This window comes from Xenopus laevis, chromosome 2S, assembly GCF_017654675.1.
Source record: "Xenopus laevis strain J_2021 chromosome 2S, Xenopus_laevis_v10.1, whole genome shotgun sequence".
In the NCBI taxonomy this organism is placed as follows: domain Eukaryota; kingdom Metazoa; phylum Chordata; class Amphibia; order Anura; family Pipidae; genus Xenopus; species Xenopus laevis.
The window spans coordinates 32,011,857-32,037,518 of NC_054374.1; the positions used below are offsets into that span (position 1 = coordinate 32,011,857).

Consider the following 25,662-nt stretch of genomic DNA (forward strand, 5'->3'; position numbering starts at 1 on the left):
GGGCTAGTGCCACTGCATTCATGGGTCATCTTCCATTCATACTGAGAAACAAAGGAGCAATATGATGTTCACTGATGTTTACTGTTACAATACACAATGGGCATTTTGCAGCAACTGTGATATCTATTGCTCCTTTCAATTTGCTGCTTTAGCATGGCTATAGATCTAGGAGTTGAACTAAAGGGTAATCGTGCAGTGTGGAGAGTGCTAACAATTGCAATATTTTATCATTTTCACCCAACAATACAGTGCCTCTGCCAGCAGTGCTTTTCAGACTAGTCCCACAAGAAGTCCTATCCAGACACTGTATACTAAATGTCTCCTCATATGGTGCACAGTGTTATCCTTCTTAAACCCCTTTTTATTTAATATATCTTGAGTGTTTTTCTAATGCACTCTGGCCACTGAAGAATTCCCTAGTCTTAGTGGGCCAATCTATCTCTGCTTCTCCCCAACAACAGAAATGGCTATAAATGCCCAATGCTGCCAGTGCCACAGCAATAAACCCAATGTGGAGAGACACCTGCCTGCAATACATATTAAGCCCAGTGTCGGACCGGCCCATCGGGATACCAGGAAAACTCCCGGTGGGCCCAGGTGTCAGTGGGCCCTCCTGCTTCTAAAGATTTGGCCTATTTCATGGTCATTGGCTATTTCTATGAGAATAAAGAGGCTAAATAGATGGAATACTAGGTTATAGTATGTAAAGAAAAGACAATAGGAGAATAAAGGTTGAGTGAGGAGAGGAAAAAAATAATACTTATAGTGGGCCCCTGGTCTAAGGGTTTTTGGTGGGCATACTGCCATTCTAGCATGGAGGCACATAGAACTGGAAGAGGCCTTTTTTTTCAATGACATCACTTTCTTACAGCTGGCAACCCATTTTTTGAGCAATAATGATGTAAATGATGTTCTGAAAAAAAAACCTTTAATTTTGAAATTTTACAAAGGAATATTACAAGATCAATCATTTGGATATGTATCCATGGGTTCTCTGTATCACTGCAGCCTGCTTCCCTATTTGCTTTGGGTGCCTTTGAAAGTTGTGGGGTGTACATCTGATGGCATTAGCAGTTAGTATGAGCAAGAGCTGTGCACCCTGAGCAGGCTTGGTATTACTTGTGGAAAGCAGTATTCACAGCTATGAATTACATTTGGGGCCCTATTTATCGTGCTGTGTAAAAAATAACTGCAACAAAACACACCACACAATAGTGTATTTATTTTATGATATATGATAAAGAGGCCCCTTGGGTAAAAGCAGGGCCGAGCAAGTCTAGACCTTCTTTATATACCTTGGTACCCTGGCAGACTCTTCTGACTGCACTTCTAATACCTTGTAAATTGTAATATCTTTGTTTCAGGCCTTCACCAGACAAAGTCACTAGCTGATGTGCCATCACAATGTCGGACTGGGGTGTACAGGGCCCACTGTCCCCCCAGTCTCTATGTCTGTGAGTCTACACCTGTGGTGCACACGTTGCGTCAAGTGACATTGTGTTGTGCTGCATTTAAATTAACTTGCTGCCAAGATGGGGAGCCCAACATCAGGGCAGGGAGAAGGCCTTGGTTGGCGGGGGCCCACTGGTTATTTTCCTGGTGTCCCACCAGCCTAGCATAACCCTGTGCAGTCAGAACCAACAGTTATTGAGATCAGATAAATTAGTTCAGTCTGACTCAATTGGGGGAATTGTTTGCTAACGTAAAAATAATACTCAATTCATTCGCAATGCAAAAGTGAACAATTTTGCCTTTGTGAACACTTTGCCCCTCACACGACAGTATTATAGTGATTGCGAATTTTTTAGTTTGCGATAGTGCTCAGTGTTTGTAATGCAGGTTTCCATTTTATTTGTGCTGTGCACAAATTTGTTCTCTTTGCGAATTTTATTACATTTCCCCCAAAGGGTCAGGTGTTGCAGCTCGCTGCAAATTTGCCTAGCTAGAAAATTTAAAGCAACAGTTGCATACTGTACTCACACATCCCTTTTTGCCTTCTCATACTTATATGTCCTTGCTGTACTATACCTATATAGTTTTATTCCATCCCACAACAGCTGCAGAGCCCCAGTAGTATACATGTAGCCCTCAGCAGTCATCCAGAATTGGAATTATTTCCTCTCCTTCTGCACAGAATATGGGTTCAGAACACTGCATTACAACCTTTTCTTCGTCAATATAAAGTCTTTTAAAATGGTAATTTCTGTGCAAATTAACTTGCTTAACTGCTACTGTTTATGCCATGAGTGCATACCTCCCAACTGTCCCGTTTTTAATGGGACAGTCCCGATTTTGACAGCTCAACATACAGTCCTGGGTTTGTTACTGAAATATCCCGACTTTCTCTTTGATCTCCTGCACTGAATAGCCAGAAAAAGATGCAACATTTCTAACTTTATTGGCTTTTGGCAGAGAGCCCAGAATAGATAGATTCTTTTGTAACAGTTTAAGATAAACAAGTCTCTTGGGGAAACTGTGATCTGCAGCTTAAAGGTCAGTTCACCTTCATTAGCAAAACACATAGAAACCACAGAAATGTGTTCAAACTTTCATAACCTGCCAAATTCTGTAAAATGGGCATGGTAATTAGAGGGTGTGGCCACAAAAATGAATGTTACCAAAAAAATTTGCCACGCTCCACATCTTTTTGTCCCTCTTTCTATTTCCAAAACGTTGGGAGGTATGTGAGTGATTTCTCCTTTTCTTACCATATCATGTCTACTCCTGGTTATTTGTAGCTTTCCCTGCTTTCTGTGTCTGCACAGCAGGGTGCCCTTTTCTCTACTGCACACAGGGCTCTGTATGCCTATATATATGCCTATATAGCACCAAGGAAAACATTCCAAAACTTATGACCATGACTTAGCACAAGCAATCTGCTCCTGCAGACAAGCTTTTATCCACCAGGGGACACTAAAGGACTTTAAAATACCAGGTTGTGAAAATGGCACACAATGATGAGCATGAATAAAAGGATATTAGGTTGATGCTTCAGTTTATATGATCTATAAAGATAATGTATCTATCAATATGAAATATAATAACACAAATAGAATGGGTTATAAGGGTGGTTCACCTATATGAAAGGTCCAATTCTTTCAAGTTGCTCTGTGCAGCAGCTCAGTTGAATAAACAAAACATCAAAGATTGAAAGGAAAAGGAACGGCAGATTGACTGCAAAACATTTATTCCAGGTAGTGGCAAGAAATTGGAGTTCCTTTTCCTTTAAAATTTTGATGTTTTGCTGGTTCACCTTGTTACCTTTTAGTATATTATAGAATGTCCTATTCCTAGCAACTTTGCAATTGGTCATTATTTATTTTTTAAGTTTTCAAATTGTCAGCCATCCCCTTTTATATCTTTCCAGCTTTCAAACAGGGGTTACTGACCCCAACAGGTTTGTGAGATTATTATTGTATTATTGTTACTTTTTATTAATTTTCTTTCTATTTAGCCCCTCTACTGTTCATATTCCAGTGTCTCATTTCAACTACTGCCTGGTTTCTAAGGTAAACAAGACCCTATCAATCAAAAATGAAAACCTATCGCAGATTGTCTTAGAAAATGAATGTCTACATTAGTAAAAAAAAGTTAATCTAGGGCAGAACTCCACGATTTGATGCAGTGCTCTGGGTTGCGATGAGAGGAAATGCAGTCGGAGGGGCAGGATATAATGTAAGTTAACGAAACATTGGAGCTAAAAAGTACCTACATCCGACTGTCGGATGAAGATGCAAAGTGAGGAATGTTTCCTCGCAGCGCGACCCAGTGCACTGCATCGGATCGTGGAGTTCTGCCCTTAAAGGTAAACAACTTTTCAAACCATATCTAAGAATAGCTGTATGGTCCAAATTCAGTTGTTCCTACAAAAAAACAATGAGCACTGTGTAAGGTAGGAAACGTTATGTCACTTTACTGCTGGAATTAATTTGTACTTTCATTCCCTTGTGGCAACACAACCGGCCCCCGTCTTGCCTGCGTAAGTGCTAAAATGCTAAAGGGTGCAGTATTCTGCCCACATGCCTCCCCTGGCACAACTTGGTGGTGCAGATATTAGCACTGCTTCCTTGCACTACTAGGGTCCTAGATTTGATTCCACGTAGGGCACTGCAAATACTGTGTATTATCCCTATGTCTGCATGGCCATCCCCTCTTCTGTTTTTCACATTGATCCATCAGGGTGTCCAGTCCAGGCCCCCTTGCGACACTAGGGACCCATTTGTGATACTAGGGACCTGTTTGAGACATTAGGAACCCCTCTGCGACACTAGGGGCCCATTTGCGACACTAGGAACCCTCTGCAACACTAGGAAACCATCTGCGACACTAGGAACCCCTCTGCGACACTAGGAACCCCTCTGCGACACTTGGGGCACATTTGCGATACTAGGAACCCTCTGCGACAATAAGGACCCATTTGTGACGCTAGGAACCCTCTGCGACTCTAAAGACCCATTTGCGACACTAGCAGCCCCACTAGGGACCCATTTGCGACACTAGGAAACAATTTGCAACACTAGGTACCCCTCTGCAACACTAGGGACCCATTTGCGACTCTAGGGACCCATTTGCGATACCAGGAACCCTCTGCGACAATAAGGACCCTTGCGACTGAGACTCTAGGGACCCATTTGGGACACTAGGGACCCGTTTGCGACACTTGGAGCCCTCTGCAACACTAGGGACCCATTTGCTACACTAGGAAACCATTTGCGACACTAGGAACCCCTCTGCGACACTTGGGGCACATTTGCGATACTAGGAACCCTCTGCGAGAATAAGGACCCATTTGTGACGCTAGGAACCCTCTGTGACTCTAAAGACCCATTTGCGACACTAGGAAACAATTTGCAACACGAGGTACCCCTCTGCGACACTAGGGGCACATTTGTGACACTAGGGACCCATTTGCGACTCTAGGGACCCATTTGGGACACTAGGGACCCGTTTGCGACACTTGGAGCCCTCTGCAACACTAGGGACCCATTTGCTACACTAGGAAACGATTTACGACACTAGGAACCCCTCTGCGACTCTAGAGACCCATTTGCGATATTAGGAACCCTCTGCGACACTAGGAACCCATTTGCGACACACATTCCCACTTTGGTAACGAGTTTCAGTAACTAAAAGCCCCCTATAACGCACACACCCATGTCAGTAACTTGCGCAGCATCAGCTGCCGTTCTAAGCGAAGTCTTACGCACAATGGGGTGTGGCACGCTCAACTACGTGTGGAGCTCCACGAGTGGCTGAGGGGTAGGCGTCACATGACTAGGCTGACCTCACTAAAGCGCGACCCTGTACCAGGAAGAAATGAGAGAGTGAAGTATGCCGAGGGGTATTGAAGGCAAAGTGACAGGGATAAAAACGAGAACCGCGTTCCGCCGCTTTTCTCAGGCTTCCTTCTGTTTAAGGTACGAGCCCGCTTTTAATATCAACCCGATTTCATTCACAAATGCTAATGAGAGAGTTGGGTGTGATAGGAACGAAATGCATTGTAGTAATGGGTGTTGGTTGCTTCGATGGCTTCAGTCATGTGTTTGGGTGGCTGCCCTTTCTCTGTCAAGCTGTGAATAAGCGAGCACTCCCAGCGCCGCTCACTAACCAGAATGTGGCCGCTGTGTGTTCAATAAAACACGGCTAATACTCCTGAGCTTTCATAGCCCCCCCTCCCCCAGCAGAATGGTACTGGCCGGTATTCTGATGACCTAGAACATTTAAAATATTCTTACTGCTATGAAATTCTTAATACATGTTGGATTCCTGTAAAGCAAAGTCTAATATGGGCACAACACTGTCCGTTCCCTTTAAATCCTTTAATTAAAGGGGAAGTATACCCCTTTTTTAACATGAGATCAATGATTCCGGCTTGTGCTGAAAATACTTTTTGCAGTTCATTAAGAAACATGCCTGTCCACATGTTTCTTCAAGGACCAGTAACGTCAATTTTTTTTTTTTTTTAAAGTTCATTGTATAGAATGAAAAAAACCCACCAAGACATATGTAACTTTTTAAAATAGCAAAGTCTTTATTAAAAAATAACTTACCTAAACTCCGCTTGCGCTTCTCTTCAGAAAAGCCGACAGGTCGACTATCCATCGCTCGATTTCTCCTCCCTGACTATCTCCTATAGAAGGCAAGGAGGAGAAATCAAGCGCCGCACGATGGATCGTCTCCCTGCTGCAGAGTTTTGGTAAATTGTTTTTTGATAAAGACTTTGCGATTTTAAAGTTACATATGTCTTGGTGTTTTTTTTTTTCGTTCTATACAAACAAATTTTTTTCTTTAAAAAAAAAATTGATGTTACTGGTCATTTAAAGGAACAGTAACATAAAAAATTAAAGTGTTTTAAAGGAATGACAATCGAATGTACTGTTGCCCTGCGCCGGTAAAACTGGTGTATATTCTTCAGAAACTCTACAATAGTTTATATAAACAAGCTGCTGTGTGGCCATGGGGGAAGCCATTCAAGCTAAAAAAGTAGAAAAGGCACAGTATGCACAGAAGATAAGCTCTGTGGTATATAATGGGATTCTTCAGAACTTATCTGTTATCTACTGTGTATCCTGTTCTTGAATGGCTGCCCCCATGGCTACACAGCAGCTTGTTTATATAAACTATAGTAGTACTTATCTGTTATCTACTGTGTATCCTGTGCTTGAATGGCTGCCCCCATGGATACATTTAAATCATTCATTTTTGGTGTTAGTGCTCCTTTAATGAAACTACTTTCACTTTAGCATTTCCTTTCTCACTACCTGCAGTCACTGTTTGAAGAAGAGAAGCTGCTAAATCCAATTACCAGTCCACAGATAAGGAGAGATGCAGCGGCTCTTGAGCCTGCATCTAATACGTTACCTTGGCTTGGCTGCAGGCAGATGTGATGGCACTAAAATGCAAACTCACTTTTCGGGGATGATTTGATTGATTTGCATTACTAACACACAGTGGAGCTGAAGCTGAGGTTGCTTCCAGTGGACCTTAAAGCAGGCACTCTGTTTTTATTTCCTGATTTGCAGACAAGTTTTGGTTGCACTAAACCAGATGTGCTGCCATACAGGTTCTCCTTTAGACTGCGTGTCCACATAGGGGCTACCAAATAGCCAATAAGAGCCCTTATTTGTTCCCCCAAAAACTTTTTTCATGCATGTGTTTAGAGGGTATAAATAAATAATAAAAAGTAACAACATTGTAGCCTTACAAAGCATTTGTTTTCAGATGGGGTCAGTGACCTCCATTTGAAAGTTGGGAAGAGTCAGAAGAAGAAGGTAAATAATTCAAAAACTATAACATAAATAATGACCAATTGAAAAGTTGTTTAGAATTGGCCATTCTATAACATACTTAAGGCGAACCACACCTTTAAATCCAGTGAAGAAAAACTGTTCAATTGCAATTACATTTAAGAATAACTTTATAATTGCTGGTATTTTCATTAATAAATATTAAAATTACATATTTTTATCATTATGCAACAGATTTTGGCAGCAAAAATTCTACATCAGCTGTCTTTCACCGTTCTTGCAAATTATTTAGAATCTATTCCATTGGCAGGAAAGGTTCTGTAAGAATGCAGAAGCAGTGATTTTTATGCAATTAAACAGGCTTTCCACATGTAGAGTTTTACATGTGACAATTCCAATACTGATGGATATTTTTTAGAGCTTTATGGCCCTCTGAAAAGGGGGAACAAATATATATTCTGGGCAACAAAGTGCCAAGTGTGTCATTGCCCTTAAAACGTGCAGTGCCTCTATACACTACATTTTAAAGGGAAACTAAAGCTTAACTAAAGAAGTAGTCTATAAATGTTGTACATTATATTTTGGGCTTCTGTACCAGCCCAAGGCAACCACAGCCCTTTAGCAGTAAAGATCTGTGTCTCCATAGATGCCCCAGTAGCTCCCCATCTTCTTTTCTGCTGATTCACTGCACATGCTCTGTGCTGCTATCACTTACTGAGCTTAGGGACCCACTCACAATATACAGTACACATAGAATAGAAATGTCACAGTATAAGGCTGATTAGTACTATTTAGTACTAAATACAGATAATTACTACACGTCCGCTCAGAAACCAGTGCAATTAGCATCAGATTATTATTAGAATTGTAGCATCAGTTTATATTACAGGCAATCCTCATTTTCTGATTGATAGTTTGCTACGTCCCCTAAGCTTAGCTTCTCATCAGCTGCTCAGAGCCCACTGAGCATGTGAGTGTCACAGACAATTTCAAGATGGTGACCCCCTGTGCCAAGTTTGAAGTCCTGGATCATTGCTGCTATTGACAAGCTGAAACTTTTGGCTGGTGCAAGAAGTTCAGTATATATAAAATATGGCATTTCTAACCATATTCATTTTTAGGGTTTAGTTCTCCTTTAAGAACAATAGATTAAGATAGCATTGAAAGGGACCCCCTCCACAGCTCAGCAGAATGTTTTTATGTTCCTAATATATGTATTTTAGTTAATTAAATAAGTGTATAAACAATACTCCAGTGCTGAATTATTTAATATTGTTTTTGTCTTCCATCCATATAGTAAGCAGCATGACTCGTGTACAAGGGCAATAACACAGGGATGTATTGATCACCTGTCAGAGAACCACAGTTACGTGCTGGGAGCTTTTTCCCTAATTAGTAGTATGGGAAGTGTGCTGTTTATACTGATGTGACATTAAAATGCCTGCCCTAGCCAAACACTGATTTCCATGGTTTTATTTATTTATTTTTTAGAAATTCTTATCACATTCTGCTGAATGGGAAGCTGCTGTCCTTAAAGGAATTGTTCAGTGTGAAAATAAAAACTGAGTAAATGGATAGGCTGTTCAAAATAAAAAATGTTTCTAATATAGTTAGTTAGGCAAAAAATCTATGTATAAAGACTGGAGTGACTGGATGTCTAATATAATAACCAGAACACTATTTTCTGCTCTATTGGTTTCCATTGACTGGTGACCAAGCAGTAACCAATCGGTGACTTGAGGGGGGGACATGGGTCGTAACTTTTGCTTTTGAATTTGAGCTCAAAACAAAAACTGTGGTACCTTGTTAGCCAGTAGCAAAAATAACAAATAAAAAAACAAACAAATACAAAATTTATTGTAGAAGTGATACCTATTGGCTAACAATAAAAATACAACGCAAGCTTTAAGAGCTGAATGCTGAGGATCAATTACAAACTCACTGAACAGTTATGTCCCATGTGGTCCCCCTTCAATTTGCTGACTAACTCAGAGTTAGAGAGCTGAAAAGCAGGAAGTTGCATTCTGGCTATTATATTGGACATCCAGTCACTCCAGCCTTCATACATTAAATTTTTGGCTAACTATATTATAAACATTTTTTATTTTGCACATACTATCAATTTATCGAGTTTTTATTTTTACACTGAACTGTTCCTTTAAACATGATTTCTTTTTAATTCTAAAGCTGGCTATAGATGTGCAGATTTTAGCCTTGAATCCGACGAACGATTGTACGTGGCAATCTTCTAACCTGCCATTAACCAGTCAGATTAAATAAAGTTGTAAAAGAACAAATCTGATAATGTTTTGGCCATGACAGCAATCATACAAAAGTTATGTCCCACAAATAGTAGTGACAGTCACCCATTTATATTGTCAATACATGTAGAGATAAATCTTCTTATCTGTCCGATCGACTTAAAAACCATTTGCACCACCCCTCTAATAGTGAGAGAGATATATATATATATATATATATATATATATATATATATATATATATATATATATATATATATATATATATATATATATATATATTCATTTACATGCATGTTTCTGGCTTCATAATTTCCTCCTTTTGTCTTAACTAGGGACGGCTGTGATTAAGAAGAGGTACATTATGGTGAGTGCACCACATGCTTATATAGTCTTCTTAGTTTATCTAAATGTATCGCGTTACATGACATTAAACCTGACACATTTTGTATTTTCCTTAGTATATGAAAAAGAAAATATCTTCATGCAACTGCTCATTTCATATTTCTGTTTATAAACAAAGCAATCCTCAGTAGCTTGCGCAGGATACTGAAATCAAGAAAAATTTAGACTATTGTGCATTCACAAATCTAAAGATGGCTATACATTTGATGATCCACTTGTTTGGCAAGGTTGGAAAAGCCACATTAGTTAAGGTGTGTCATTTTACGCCATGTGAGCACCCAGTGTCGGACTGGGACACCATGGGCCCACCAACAAAAACTTAGACCAGGAGCCCACTCTGAGTACTATTTTTCTTCCTCTCCTCACTCACCTCTATTCTCCTAGTCTCTTTTCTTTATATACTATAATCTATTATTCCATCTATTTAGCCTCTCATAGAAATTGGGAATGGCCATGAAATAGGCCAAATGTTTAGCAGCATGAGGGCCCACTGACACCTGGGCCCACCGGGAGTTTTCCTGGTATCCTGGTGGGCCAGTCTGACACTGTTAACACCAGATTTGCCCCCATTTTTTTACACAGCTTCAGACCTTTTATAAGTAAGTTCCAGTGGAAGTTGCTCAAAGAAAAAGCCCATAAATAATTATGCCATTTTCCTACATGGCTATGTGTGGCAAATTATTCTGCCTGGTTTACACTACATAAATCTGCCCCTTAATGTAGATGTTTCCCTAATCTTATTTCCAAAAGAGTAAGAATGATACAAAGCAAATAAAAATACAAATGTATGAGGTATTTTGAGCAGGATGGTTTTATCTTATTCTGCTGTGTCTGGATAATCTTGGAACCCTGGTATAAAGCCACACCTATCTAAGGGCAGAGACACACGCTGCGAATTGGGGAGATTAGTAGCCCAGCGACAAACTGCCTTCCCGCCGGCTAGAATGTAAATCGCAGGTGGGATGGCACTCACAAGGAAACTTCGGGCAACTTCGGAAAACGAAGCGATCCGAGTGCCATCCAGCCGGTGATTTACATTCTACCCTGCGGGGAGGCAGTTCGCGAAGATTGGTCGCCCCGAAGAAGAGGAGATTTGTCGCCGTGCGACTAATCTCCCCAAATCGCAGCGTGTGTCTCTGCCCTATATCTTGTCAAAGGAATATCCCAGTCTTTTTATCCATGATTTGCTGCATGCTACTTCTTTGGAACACATGAATGCTTTTGTACCTTAGATATTTTATGCCATACTAATATTTATTTTATGATACCTGTTATGTAGGAGTTTTTGAAACATAGGAAGGATGCATGTACTTGACCGATAAAAAAAAAAAAAAAAGACATTCAGGCAATTTCTAAACATTTACAACATTTATATCACCACTAATTAGTGTCAGAAACCAGTATCTACAGGTATGGGATCGCTTATATCCAAATACCGCCAAATCACTGGAAGGCCATCCATAGAGTTAGAGCCATTCAAGGCAAATGATTTCCCTTTTTTCTGTTACAATAAAATATTACCTTGTACTTGCACGCACAAATCCTTATTCGTGGCAGAAAATCCTGGCTTTATTTAATGTGTAAATATTTTTTAGCAGATTGTTTAAATCATTTTTAGCAGATTGATTCAGACGCAGCGTGCAGCTTCTGCATCCCACAGTCGTGTCACATCGGATCAACGATGCGACTTCATCCGACATTTCTAGCTCTTACCTTATTTCTCTTACCTTACCTTATTTGTCGCATCGCGTCGGATCGCGCCAAAAAGTCCATGTAATCCTACCCTTATAGAATGACCCTTATCTGGAAAACACCTGGTCACAAGCTTTCTAAAAAAAGATCCTATACCTGTACTGGGAAATCACATCTTACAGGAAACAATACTGAGAAGTATAGGAACAACAAGAAGCACCACCTGCTAAAGAGAACTGTGTTTTGCAGATCTCGTGGGATGTTGGGCTGGTGTGTACATCACTATTGTAGAGGTACTGCTCGCAGTGTCGGACTGGCCCACCAGGATACCAGGAAAACTCCCGGTGGGCCCAGGTGTCTGTGGGCCTCTTGCTTCTAAACATTTGGCCTATTCCATGGTCATTGACTATTTCTATGAGAATAAAGAGGCTAAATAGATGGAATAATAGATTATAGTATGTAAAGAAAAGAGAACAGGAGAATAAAGGTTGAGTGAGGAATGGAAGAAAACAATACTTAGAGTGGGCCCCTGGTCTAAGGGTTTTTGGTGGGCCCGTGGTGTCCCAGTCCAACACTGACTGCTCGTCCAAGTTAAAATACTCTTAGGTCTATGGCATATGGATGTTGTAACATGTTTCCCCCCCTGCCCAATTACATGTGGGTTGAAAGAAGACAAACATCCATAAGGGTTTCCTTGCTCTTTAAGGTTTTACCTTAATATGTTAAAAAAGCCCAAATGCACTTACCAAAACTATAAAAAAATATGCCATTCTTCCAGTAGCACTGTGGCAGGTACACATTTCTCAAAGGCTTTGCCGACGTCACATTCACTCAATGAGCACTCTTATAGCAAGAATGTATCACATGTGTATGCCCGCTGCCTGAAAACCTGAGCATGCACAGAAAACATACAGTCCTCCTGAATCTGGTGCTCGCTCCTGCATGCATGCATAGACAGAATGAGGCTACACGTACAATGACGTCAGCAGAAACTTGGAAGTGCAAAAGTTAAAGTTAAGTGCCAAATTTTAAGGATTGCTGTAGTTAGAGATACCGACACGTTCCTATAAAAAGCATAGGAACGTGTCCATATCTAGGAGTTGCTGCACACAGAAAATTTTCTTCTAAAAGCCCCCTCAAAGCCACCCCAGCCCCGCAAAACTTCTTTGATCCAACCTTCTGACACAGCTAACAGATCTTCTGCATTTCTTCAGTGATGCTGGGCTGGGGCCAGAGCGATCCTTCCATAGGCTGCCGTCCTGTTTTCATTTGTAATTAGCTTATGGAAGGATTGCACCCTCCCCCAGCCCAGTTTCACTGAAACAGCACAGAAGATAATTTAGCAGTAAATAATATTTATTACAGAAAAAAAGAGGGGTAACAGAAATTACAAAAGTAATAAGTAAGCCCAACGCGTTTCAACTATAGTGGTCGTCCTCAGGGGCACGAATAATAATCAAAAAAAAAAAATGCTGAATGAGTCTTAAGCTCCCCATAGACGCAAAGATTTTTCTTGCCAAACAACCGATTTTAGCGAAGTCCGACCAATCCGTCGAAATTATCGTGAAGTTAGTGGGATTCGAACGATCGTACATCTTCCGATTTTTCGTCTGTCAGGAAATTAATCGGCCAGGTCAAAAAATCTTTGTCGGTCCCAGTGCAATCTATCTATGTTTGCAGGGCCAAGCAGGCAGCTCCCCTTTGTTTTCCTGGCAAATGGTCTTTTTAGTTGATGGTCATTTCGTATGATTGTACGATCGTTCCGAGATAATCGTGGTCTCACGATGACGATCGGATCTTTCAAAATCTTTACAGCTTTACCGTCCAAGTAGGTTTTATACCCATAGATGTTACATGTCCACGAGGACGAGTTTAGGGCGTCTGATGTCATTTCCGCTTCCTCCAATGATGGAGGGGCGGAAGGATGCCCTCTGGGTAATCATTTGGAACGCATATGCGTTCCAACATCAATGCGATCCATGTTTGGTGAAAATTATAACATATATGCGTCTTTGGACTGAACAATATGGCAGGAAATCCACAATTCAATAAACAATCCATTTCAGTGGCAATGCACCAAACTGTGAAGCGTCCGTGGAAAACCGTAACGCATCCTCCTCCTGAATCCCCAATAGCACTATGCATATGCGTTCCACCATTATCACCAAGTGGTCGTTAGTTATCAATCTGTAAGGACGTCACGTCCTGCTTCTGTATCTTGAATAATAAAGGTAGCGAGTTTTGAAGTGCATATGCGTTCCACCAGCATACCCCTATAGTCATCTGTATAATAAATTAAATAGAAAATTACGTTAATTTACTGTACTTCACTTCAATTCAATACAATAACGATGTTGTCGTTATTTTATTGAAACGCGTTGGGCTTACTTATTATTTTAGTAATTTCTGGTACCCCTCTTTTTTTTTTTTTTCTCTAATAAATATTGTTTACTTTTTTTGAACTTTGAAAATTGCGTGTGCACTCCGTTCTTTTTCTTTTGTATATATGTTTGGGGACCCTCATGAGCAGTCACCTATGGATTACAACCTCATACTTTTTACATACATATTTTTAGGGTGTGCGCCCTCATACTCTATTTTTAGATCATTTAGCCGTGTCAGAGGGTCGGGTCAGCAAAGGTTCACAGGGCTGGGGGCTGAATTACAAGTGAACATACCTTCTGATTTAAAAAAAAAAAAAGAATAACGTGACCTGCAGTTAACTACTTTTTTTATTATTTATTTTTTTTATGTAAAGGTCAACTACCCATTTTTCATCACTAGCTATTTTCAGTTGCATATTTTTTAGAAAGAAACTATATCCTGTAGCTAGACATGTGGATCATCATCATAGGAGCTTTTCAAGGCTTTGTAACCATAATATAGAAACCAGTCAGAGCCTTTTCATTCTACAAGGCCAGCATCCAAAGCATACAGATACAGTAAAACATTAATTCTTTTCTACAGCCTTGGTTTGCCAATCATTGACCTGCAGCCACTGTTCCCCTTTCATCTCTCAGCCTATCTCACGTGAAGTGAAAAACATTGCAGTCATTTATTTATATTGCTGTGTTTATTCAGGCAGTATTAACAAATTCAAATGCACTTACTAGTTTAATCAATAATCCAATCTCCTAGATTTCGAAATAGCAAAATCTGGGTAAAGTCCAGTATGGCAGACTGAATACATTCATGTATTTTATTAATTTACAGTAAATACAGTACTAAAATAATTATTTGATAGAAAATCAAATGAGGTGTGACAGTATTCGAATCACACATGGGAGGTGACTGGGGACAAATACAGGTGCTTTCCAGCTGGCTACAAAGCATATCTGCCTTATGCCTAAAGATTTTTATACAGGGGAAATCCTGGCATTGTTTTGTTATTGTGGGGTTATGTGGTTTTATCCATTACTATGTTGGAATGCATCGGTCCAATAATCTGAATACCCAAGCTTTAGTAAATGCTTCAGCCAAACTGAACACTAAGGGGCAAATTTACTAAAGGGCTAAGTGGCTAACGCTAGCGAAAATTCGTCAGCGTGACGCCATTTTGCCGATTTACTAATGGGGCTGGCGTATATTTACTAGTGAAGTAGACATACTCTAGCGCTACTTTATACCCTTACACCAGGCGAAGTTGCCCTGTATTTCAGCATAAAAAAGGGAAACCTTTGCATTTTTGCGTCAATATCCCCTTCATGTGTGCACCCAGGCTGATGCGTTCCCATCAGTGCACTAAACACATGGAGCGGATGGATGCGGATTCACTCCCACAACCTAGGAGGTTATTTATCAAAGTTCGAGCTTGTGAGGTTTTTTTCTATCTCAAATAAACAAACAAACTGGCTTATTTATGAAAAAATCCGAATGTAAAAAGACTTGATCGAATTTGTGTAAAACACCTGAAAATCATGAAGGCAAAAACCATCTTCAAATGGTTAAAGGTACCTATTCCATTGACTTTTACATGAATTGACAGGTTTTAACTGGGGTATATTTGGATTCGGGCTTTTAGCAGCTTCGGGGCATAATACATCTCAAAAAATTAGTTCCGCCGAAAAATTTTAGTTTTATTAGTGCAACTACCCTCGAAAATACACTCGATCTTTAATATATAAACCCCCTAGTGTATACAGGGTGTTTCTGTAGTGATGTGTGGGGCTGGTCCGAAATCAGCCAGTTTTGGGCTGACTTCTGCAGAAGATTGCCAGGCCTCGACCTTACACAGCCATTTTCGGCAGCCTCTATTTTTAGGCACATGCCTGCCCCACCCCCTTTCTTGTCATGAGTAATGGGCAGGTCTTGGGAGAGGTCAGCTGCTTGGGCGCATTTATATTAAGGCATCCGAGGGCCTGTACCGAGGGTGGCAGGTTTTGGGGGGGGGGGGGGGTTAAAAAATCCAGTGAAAGAGCTGGGGGGTGAGGGGTTGGGCTGGTTGGCGAAAGTGAAGTCACGAGCGCACGTCGCGTGATGTCCCTTCTGCAATGTCCATGCATGTGACGTCACGCATGACGCGTGTAGGGGGCATTTTAGGTCCCGTGCCTAGGGCAGCATCGGATCTAAATACAGCCCTGGTCAGGTGCGGGTCCAGTTTTTGTTGACCTGCACTTAACTAGTTTCCAAGCTTTCCAAGTTCACTGAACATGTCAAGCAATATCCACTTATGGATTATACGTCATACATCAATCGTTGCCCCAGAATTATCCCTAAAAGAGAGTGATTCTATGGTAAACTCTCGTATCACATTTTGATAAGTGTCCCTAAGATAAAATTATATAACAAAGTATTTTTAGGCAAAAATATTCAACATTAGCCAATGTATCCTAATTCAGTCTAAACAATCCTGCTTTTCCCAAACTGTCTTTGGGAAAAATCACCCAAAGCCCAAACAAGAACTGTTGGATTGGACTTCAGTTTTCATTAATGAACGCTGTACACGTGCCGAGCATCATTCATTATGAAGACTAGCAGTTGTTGGCTGCAGAAGTGTAAGGTTGCTGCCATTGGTCTCTGGATCAGTGGGGAAACCATTCTCTGGAATGATAATGCGCAGAGGAAAATCTGGGATTGGCACTTGCCAGGAGAACACTATGGGGCAGGTTTATTAAGGGTCAAATTGAAAATTTTAATTTTTGAATTGTTTTATGGTCAAAACTCTCAAATTCGAATTATGAATTATCCAAACTTGATTTGAGTTTTAATTCTTTAAGTCTGTAACTTTGGCATCACTCCAAATAACTCTACATGCTGTCCCTGTAAGTGATCATTGTATAGAAAGCACAATGCGAGCACATTATTTGCAGCCTCACAGTCAAAGCCATTTGGCAAATAAATAATAAAAAGGTGCAACACTCAGAGGTACATTTATCAAAGGTCGAATTTGGAATTCATTATGAGTTTTTAAAAACTCCCATAAACTCAAAATTTGACCAATTGAAATGTATTAAAAAAAATCGAAATTCCTAAACGCGGGTGAATAGCATTGACCCGAAAACTTGAATTGAATTTGAATCGAATTTGATTCAAGTTTTAAAAACTCGAGTGTTTTCTCTGAAAAAAAAAAAACTGATTTGATACCAGGACGTCTCCCATTAAAACAGAGATTCGGCCTGTTTTAGGTTTGAGTTCTTAAAGGGCCAGTGTATGATAAATATCAAATTCGAATTTTTAAACGAACAAATCGAATTTGAACAATTTGCTAGTCGAATTTGACCATTTTGGCCATAAAAAAAACTCAAATTAGAATTTAATTTGACCCTTGATGATAAATCTGCCCATAACAGAAAAAACTATTTCTGACCCATGTGTCGGGCCTTTCAGAGGAAGGAATAAGTTTCATTGTTATTACATTGTAAATTAAGGAATGTCAGGCTTGCGGGGCTTCTGCAGCTCCTACAATCAACAGCCAATCAGTTGCTGGGGTGTAGTAGTCCTGTTTTGTTCACAGGCTTGACACAGACTGATGAAATATTTTCCGATGAAAATGGCCTGTCATTTATTTGGATAGCAGATGTATACATCACTGTCATTTATGACTTTGCTTTTCTTTACAATGATTTAACATTATCACTGTTTTTGTCCTTCCATTGGAAGTGCAAAGCTGCATGGTCACTGAGCATGCACTACTGTTGGTGCTTTATTTCATTGGCACAAAGTCAAACTGGTTCTGGCATGAAGAAATGCAAAGGGCTCGCTAATAACTGTATTGATCCCAGTGTCCAGTGTTTTTTACATTGTGAGTTATGATACATTAGCCAACCACATCTTTATACATATCAGGAAGGGAAAATTTCAGCTGCATTCTTTAACTGTTTGCCTGCCACATATTGAAAAGCGACACCCTGGGCTTGTGAGTATTCATTCCAGGGGCCCAATTTTTATTGCTAGTACCTAGCTTGTGTTCTTATCTCACTGCATTACTTTATTTTATTTCTGCGTTGGGTTTTTTTTTTTAGTTTCTGTAAAATTGCAGAGTCTAGTAGAATTATCACTTTGAATATCCTTCGGTTTGTGAAACTTCTTTCTATTGCTTTGAATGGATTTTCTGCTGCAGAAATTGTCATTTATAAATGTGTATTAGGGATGCACCAAATCCTTCAGACCGTCCGAACTGAATCCTAATATGCAAATTAGGGGGCAGGGAGGGCAATCACGTGACTTTTTGTTACAAAACATGGAAGTAAAAAATGTTTCCCCTTCTCACCCCTAATCTGCATTTGCAAATTAGGATTCGGTTCGGTATTCGGCCGAATCTTTCGCGAAGGATTTATGGTTCGGCTGAATCCGAAATAGTGGATTCGGTGCATCCCTATGTGTATGCTGTATTTTAATTTTGGGGTCTCTCCATGTACTTTGTTAATCCTAGGCACGTTGGGGAGGACTTGTTGTTCAGATTTAGAATATTTTCTTTGTTTTTAAGATAATCCTTTACGATGCAATCTTTGCAGGGCTGGAAATAGGGGTAGGCAGAAGGGGCATATACTTCTTCATCCCACCTTTTTACCTGGTTTTGGCCCATCTGTAAATTCAGGGGTTAATTTGGAGTAGAACGGAACATTTTGGATTTATCAGACTATTTTGCAAAAAAATATTCGGTCAGCTGCTTACTGTTGGCATTTTTGGCCTTGATGTCCATAATATGCCTCCTTCTGGAGTGGTGAAAATGATATTTTGACCTATACAAGGCAGGAATCTCCCTAAAACTATACATATTTGGTATTGGCACCTTTGAGAGACACGGGGCTTTCCAAAACAGTTGGATTTTGGTTCCGAAAGTAAATTAACAATATATTTTGCTGTTATGAAAAAGAGTTGATTTTTTTTTTTTCTTTTGAACAGTTAGGGGCAGATTTATTCAAGGGTCGAATTTCGAATAAAAAAACTTTAAATTTGAATAAAAAAAGACAAACCGAAATGTATTGGGGGTTTTTTTTCTGGTGAATAGGCGTTTTCGTTCGAATCATACGGAAAGAACATCGTATTTAATCGAATATCGATTCAAATTTTTTTTAAAAAAATCTTTGATTTCTCAAAGTCCACCAATTGACTCCAAATAAGTACTAGGAGGTCCCTCATTGGCTAAAACAGCAATTCGACGGGTATGTCGAAGTCGAATTTTTAAAGAGACCGTACATGATAAATTTCAATATTCTAATTTTTTTCAAATTGAATTTGGACTATTCCCTAGTCGAAGTACACAAAAAAATAGCTTGGAATTTTTTTAATTCGAATTTTCACTTTGACCCTTGATAAATCTGCCCCTGAATTTAGAAATGCTATGTTGTCTTGAAAAAAAATATATATAGTTTTCCTTTTATTCCCTTGCTTTTTTGATGCAAACCAAATCGTTTGTGTTGAGTCTGGCCCATGTGTGCAGTGACAGGCACATGCCATTGCTCTAATGGTCCTGCTTTTATAATATGCTGCTCATGGAACTTGTTGCTAAGCAATATCTTTATAGTTTACAATAGATGGTACATTATTCCCCATGTAATGTGCAAGATATTCATGGCTCTTGTCTGTTAGAATGTTCTAGTGTGTAATGGAGAGCAGTAAATGAGTGCATGTTGGCTATTAAACTTCCCAATGGGACTTGTGTATGTGCTACAGGCAGGCTCTGCTACATAGAATAAGCTCAGTACAGACAGGTGATGTATTGCCATTGCTATAAACATCTATTTCTACAGTGTGTGTAGACAAAGGAGATACGGTGTCCATTTCAGGACAATCTTCTTCGTGATTTGGCTTCCAGTAAATGCCGACGGTGCGCTGTGTTTGGCGGTAGACTAGGCCAGGTGACCTTGCTGTTCTGAGTCGTGTCCGCCCGTGCAGAGGTTTCCCATGTGAGCGCTGTGTGTGTGCAGCACGGTGTTTGGTTATTTAGCCGACAGATGGGAGAGGGCGTGTTCCAAGGGAGGAGGGGTGTTCCAGGAGAGGAGGGATCTTAGACGGGAGGGGGCGTGTTCCAGGGAAGAGGATTCTTAGATGGGAGGGGCGTGTTCCAGGAGAGGAGGGGATTTTAGATGGAAGGTGTGCTCCTGGGGAGGAGGGATCTTAGGGAGGGGGCGTGTTCCAGGAGAGGAGGGATCTTGGACGGGAGGGGACGTGTTCCAGGGGAGGAGGATTCTTAGATGGGAGGGGCGTGTTCCAGGAGAAGAGGGGATTTTAGATGGAAGATGTGCTCCAGGAGAGGAGGGATCATAGATATGAGGGGGCGTGTTCCAGGAGAGGAGGGATCTTGGGAGGGGCGTGTTCCAGGAGAGGAGGGATCTTGGGAGGGGCGTGTTCCAGGGGAGGAGGATTCTTAAGATATGAGGGGGCGTGTTCTAGGAGGGGAGGGATCTTGGGAGGGGCGTGTTCCAGGTGAGGAGGATTCTTAAGATATGAGGGGGCGTGTTCCAGGAGAGGAGGGATCTTGGGAGGGGCGTGTTCCAGGGGAGGAGGATTCTTAAAATATGAGGGGGCGTGTTCCAGGAGAGGAGGGATCTTCGGAGGAGCGTGTTCCAGGGGAGGAGGGATCTTAGATGGGAGGGGGCGTGTTCCAGGAGAGGAGGGATTATAGATATGAGGGGGCGTGTTCCAGGAGAGGAGAGATCTTGGGTGGGGCGTGTTCCAGCGGAGGTGGGATCTGACTTGGACAGCTGGCCCAGCTGCCCCTCCCTCCGCCTCCTCCCTTGTGCCTGGGCGCTGGAGCGGCAGCAGTGAGCTGGCTCGGGCTGCACAAGACGAAGAAGGCGACGCGATGGTGACACGGGCCCGGCCCTTGAGTGCGAGCTGCCGCGCCTGTCAGCATGAGTGAGACCCCGCCGCGCCTTCACTGCTCGGTGCTCAGCTGCTTCGTGAGTACATTCATGGGTGGGCTTGGAACAGCCAAAGGGCGGGGGAGGGGACCAATGACACTACTAGCCGGTCATTTTGCCCCCAGCTCTTGGACGACTACAACTCTCGACTTCCTTTGTCATTAGTTACAGACCGGCTCTGGCTGGGAGTTGCTGTGTAGATAGAGCTCAGGGCATAGGGAGTCCCTCATTGTCGCCTCTATAGCCAAAACCTACCAAGGGAATGATGTGCAGTGGATGTTACTGCTCGGAAGTCGCTGCTCATTGGATTACTAGACATGACTTTTGTTTTCTGTTGCCCTTTTTGCTGTTAACTATTTCAGTGCCCACATGCTGTTAGTCCTAAAGGCCTGTGTGTGTCATTTGTGAGGGCGATGCCTCTGTGCTCTTCTTATAGTGGGGTCCACAGGTCCCCTAGCATTTTGTTGGGAACTACAATGGGGGCTCAGTCTTTCCCTTGTGTGGGGGGGTCATGTTGCCATTATTCCACAAGGGTCAGACAACTAAGGTGCAAGTTCCTAGGATCACAAGGAAAGAAATAAAAGTGTTGTTTTTAATTGAACCAGACCCAATTTTTTGGCAATTCTCAGCTCCGGTGATGTACTTATTCTTAGAAGCGGTGAACAACACTTTTCACTGCAAAAAAAAAGATGCCCATATGCTCCAATTGGTGAAAAAAAATTGTCGCCTATAGACTTTAATGCATTTCTAGAATTTTCAGCAAAATGAAACCGGTCTGATTCGCCCATCACTAATTACCAGCTCAAGACGTACTGCTAGATTACTGCCTGGGTTTTGGACATGAAGTACACCTACCAGTATCCACAAGGAACCAAAGCTTAAAGGACCAGTAACATCATTTAAAAAAAAAAAAAAAAAATCATTAGTAGAACGAAAAAAAACCCCACAAATTAAACTTTTAAATCGTTAAGTCTTTATTAAGAAATAAACTTACTGAAACTCCGCTTGCGCTCCTTTTCAGAAAAGGCAATCCATCGTGCGACGCTCTTTCTCCTCCCTGCTTTTCTTATAGGAGATAGCCAGGGAGGAGAAATCGAGAGCCGCATGATGGATCGTCACCTTTTCTGGAGAGAAGAGCAAGTGAAGTTTCGGTAAGTTATTTCTTAATAAAGACGTAGCGATTTAAAAGTTTAAATCTTTGTGGTTTCTCTTCCGTTCTATACTAACAAATTTAAAAAAATCGATGTTACTGATCATGGGAGAATGCTGCTGGCAGGAAAAGTTCAGCAGGGGGTGGATGGATATCTGTGCACTATACTGACCATTTGTTTATTCTTCAAGAATGGCAGGGCATTGTGCAACCGTAATTCCCTGTAAACCTCTCCCTTGCTGGGTTTGAAACCCTGCTTGGAGATGATATTGTGTCTGCTTGTGTTCTCTGCAGAGCCTTACTTGTCTATTTCAGGGATACCTGCTGGGCCCAAACCAAGCACAGCAAGGGGACACATCTCGGCTTTAGTGGCATAGAATTAGAATAAAACAATCCTTGCACTTCATTTTTCCTCTCAATGCAATGGTTTATCCCGCTGCTCTGCTATTTCCCCATTCTTTTATGTTACGAGTCTCTGCTACACCCCTGCCCTCTCGTGTATGCTCCCTTTCTGCATTACCGGACAATTGGTAGCCTCTCCTTTTGGCTCATAACATGGAATTACATTGTGTGCTCTCATTTCATTCATGCATTACTTCAATTCAGATGTTGAATCAGCATTTTGGAACAACTGCACGAGAAGCTCTGTTCCAAGGCTATACTGTGATGCCTGCAAGGGTTAATCATTCTGTTGTACAGAATGTTATTCTAATATACATTCTCAGGGACTATTGACTTTTTTTATATATATATAAGGTATGAGTTTGTGTTGCACTGGTTACAACCCAGAGCTGGCGGCAGTGACTGATGTAAGTACTTTAATCACTCTCGGCCTATGTGCTCTCCCCAGATTAAATGCACTGCTGCCTCTCACTTAAAGGGGTTGTTCACCTTCCAAACCATTTTTTCAATTCAGTTGTTTTTAGATTGTTCCCCAGAAAGACTTTTTTCAATTACTTCCCATTATGTATTTTTTTTACTGTTTTTCCAAAATTTAAGTTTAGGGCTAGTCCACACGGGGAGATAGCGACGCGTTTGCGGTCGCGGCGACAAAGCGCCGCGACCGGCGCAGGCGACAGTTTTGTATGGGCGCCTATGTAAAAACGCCTGTGCTAACCACACGAGGCGATGCGCTTTTCAACAGTCGCCTGAAAAAGCCTGGCGAGGCATTTTCAGGCGACTGTTGAAAAGCGCATCGCCTCGTGTGGTTAGCACAGGCGTTTTTACATAGGCGCCCATACAAAACTGTCGCCTGCGCCGGTCGCGGCGACTGTCGCGGCGCTTTGTCGCCGCAAACGCGTCGCTATCTCCCCGTGTGGAATAGCCCTTAAAGTTGAATGTTTCTGGTGTTTGTCTGGCAGCTCAGTAATTCAGGTGCAGATTCTGAACTGAATTCCTGTAATGAAACTCTGAGATTCTGCTCAGCAGGGACACAGATAAGAAATGTATCAACTAAATGTATCCATTTAGAAGTTAACAGGGTCGGTGACCCCCCTCCCAGGGCTGCTTCAGAAGGTGAAAAATGACACTTTACACTTCAATATTAGAAAAAACGGTCACACATAGAAAATAATAAGTCGCTGGAAAAAGACGTTATTTCTGGTGATATATCTGAAACCAACTAGTTGTTTGAAGGTGAACCACCCCTTTAAGACACAATTATGTTTATATGTCAAGGCCTTTTGCACAATATTGTTCATTTAACCCCCTTTTAAAGTTAAAAACCACTTGGGTTTTGATGGACAAATACAAGAGGTCCTTTGCACTCAACCCATTATCAATATATTAAGGACATTGAAACATTTTGTGCCTTAAGCTACTAAAAATGCCTTCCCCTTTAACTAAAACAGGGATTGTTTGTCCATATATTGCAATACATTTAAGATGGCCAACTATGTCAAAGTCATCCCATATCTGGCCAGTCCTACACTCAACTTTTATCTGATTCATTAAGAATTCTATTGCTTCATTATACATTTTACAAATGGACTAAGTTTTACCTGCAATTTACTCGCTGCTTTCAAAGTAAAACTCCCAAAATTGGTTGCCCTTTTATTAGCCACTTGTGGGATTACCTGACTATATTTGGTATACATTGAAAACCAAGTGAACATCTAGGTATTCACTCATTATTCATGGATTTGCCTGCCATTTCTGTTTTTTTTTTTTTTTTTTTGTAATGTTAAAGGATAGTAAACCTTTAAATAAGTGAATGTAAAATTAATGATTGTGCTATTCTGATAAATTTTGCAATATACATTCATTATTTATTTTGTTTTTATTCCAAAATACGAAGAGATACAGGTTCCCGTTAATATGAATACATTTTTGTTCCATCAGCTCCACCTGCTGGTCAGTTTCCATCCATTCTGATCACCAAGTAGTCAAGGAAGGTGGCAGGAGAAATAAAGTGGCTGCTTAGTAAAAAAAATTAGAAAACATTTCTTAAATCTTTCCTAAGCACCCGCTTTCTTTCTCCTGACAACTTCCTTGACTACTTGGTGGTTAGAATGGTCGGAAACTGACCAGCAGGTGGTGCTGTTGTAATAAAATTCATATTAACAGCACATGTTTCCCTGAATGTCTTGGAATATAAAGAAAATAAATAATGAATGTAAATTGCAAAAGTACTTAGAATAGCACTCTCATCAGTTTTACATTCACTTATTTCAAAGGTTTACTTAACCTTTATTGATAGGTGGGATGGGGATGGTGGTTTTTCACCAAAAAAAGAGCATTGGTTGATGGCATAGAGGCTAGGACCAGGCGGGACTTTCTCAAGGTGTTTTCATTTAGCAAAAAAGAAGCTGCAGCTGCTCCGTAAGGAACTCTTTGGCTAAGCCAAACTGAAGCTTGACAAGCATCACAAGGCAATGTTTGTTTTCATGCAAACATGTTAACAAGGGAATGTTCAATTAACGCTATTCATTGTTGGTAATATAATACTATGGTAGTCAAAATTGGCAAGATAGTTGCACTGAGCCATAATTATTGATCTGCTACTGAACAACTCAATCAACCCTTAGACTCGTTCATGCTCCCAGATATTGCTCTAGCGCAAATGAATAAGTGGCATGCACTGAGCATTCTGCCTGGAGGGAGTTAACAAATCTCACACACACACACACCTCCATCTCTCAAACCTAGGTCACTTGCTGCAACCCTTTTTAGTAATTTCCCCCCTAATGCAGTGTTTATGTTATAAATTGTTTGTGTGAGTGTTAGATTATATTAAAAAGAAGTCCTACACCAAAGTCTACAAGAACATTTTACAGCATATGGACCAAAGAATGACATTGAAAGTATGCAAACAGCCAATGGAACTCCGATTGGAAAGCCCTGAGCTAATGGATTTATATTTTTGACATCAGTCATTAAGCAAACAATACTGCACTCTGCTGAGGAATCTGTTAAAGGAAAAGTTCATGCTTGGACAAAGCCCTGAAAATGAACGGCCCATGCCATTAAAACATTTCCTTAATTAAAGGGGTTGTTCACCTTCCAAACACATTTTTTTTTTTCAGTTCAGTTGTTTCCAGATTGTTACCCAGAAATAAAGACTTTCTTCAATTACTTTCCATTATTTATTTTTGACTGTTTTT

At 40.9% G+C, this 25,662-nt stretch overlaps 1 protein-coding gene across 2 annotated transcripts in view; it reads left to right on the forward strand.

Moving 5' to 3' along the window:
• The first annotated feature begins 5,259 nt into the window (after positions 1-5,259).
• Positions 5,260-25,662, forward strand: part of mtmr4.S (myotubularin related protein 4 S homeolog) — a 56,891-nt gene continuing 36,488 nt past the window's right edge. Inside the window, exons 1-2 of one of the 2 annotated variants that reach the window (XM_018249059.2) lie at positions 5,260-5,417; positions 9,844-9,875. In XM_018249059.2, the coding sequence (XP_018104548.1) occupies positions 9,873-9,875 (3 nt within the window). In that variant the 5' untranslated portion in view covers positions 5,260-5,417; positions 9,844-9,872. Of the gene's footprint in view, positions 5,418-9,843; positions 9,876-20,724; positions 20,950-25,662 lie in introns of those variants that run through there. The other variant, XM_018249058.2, reaches the window with a different exon arrangement.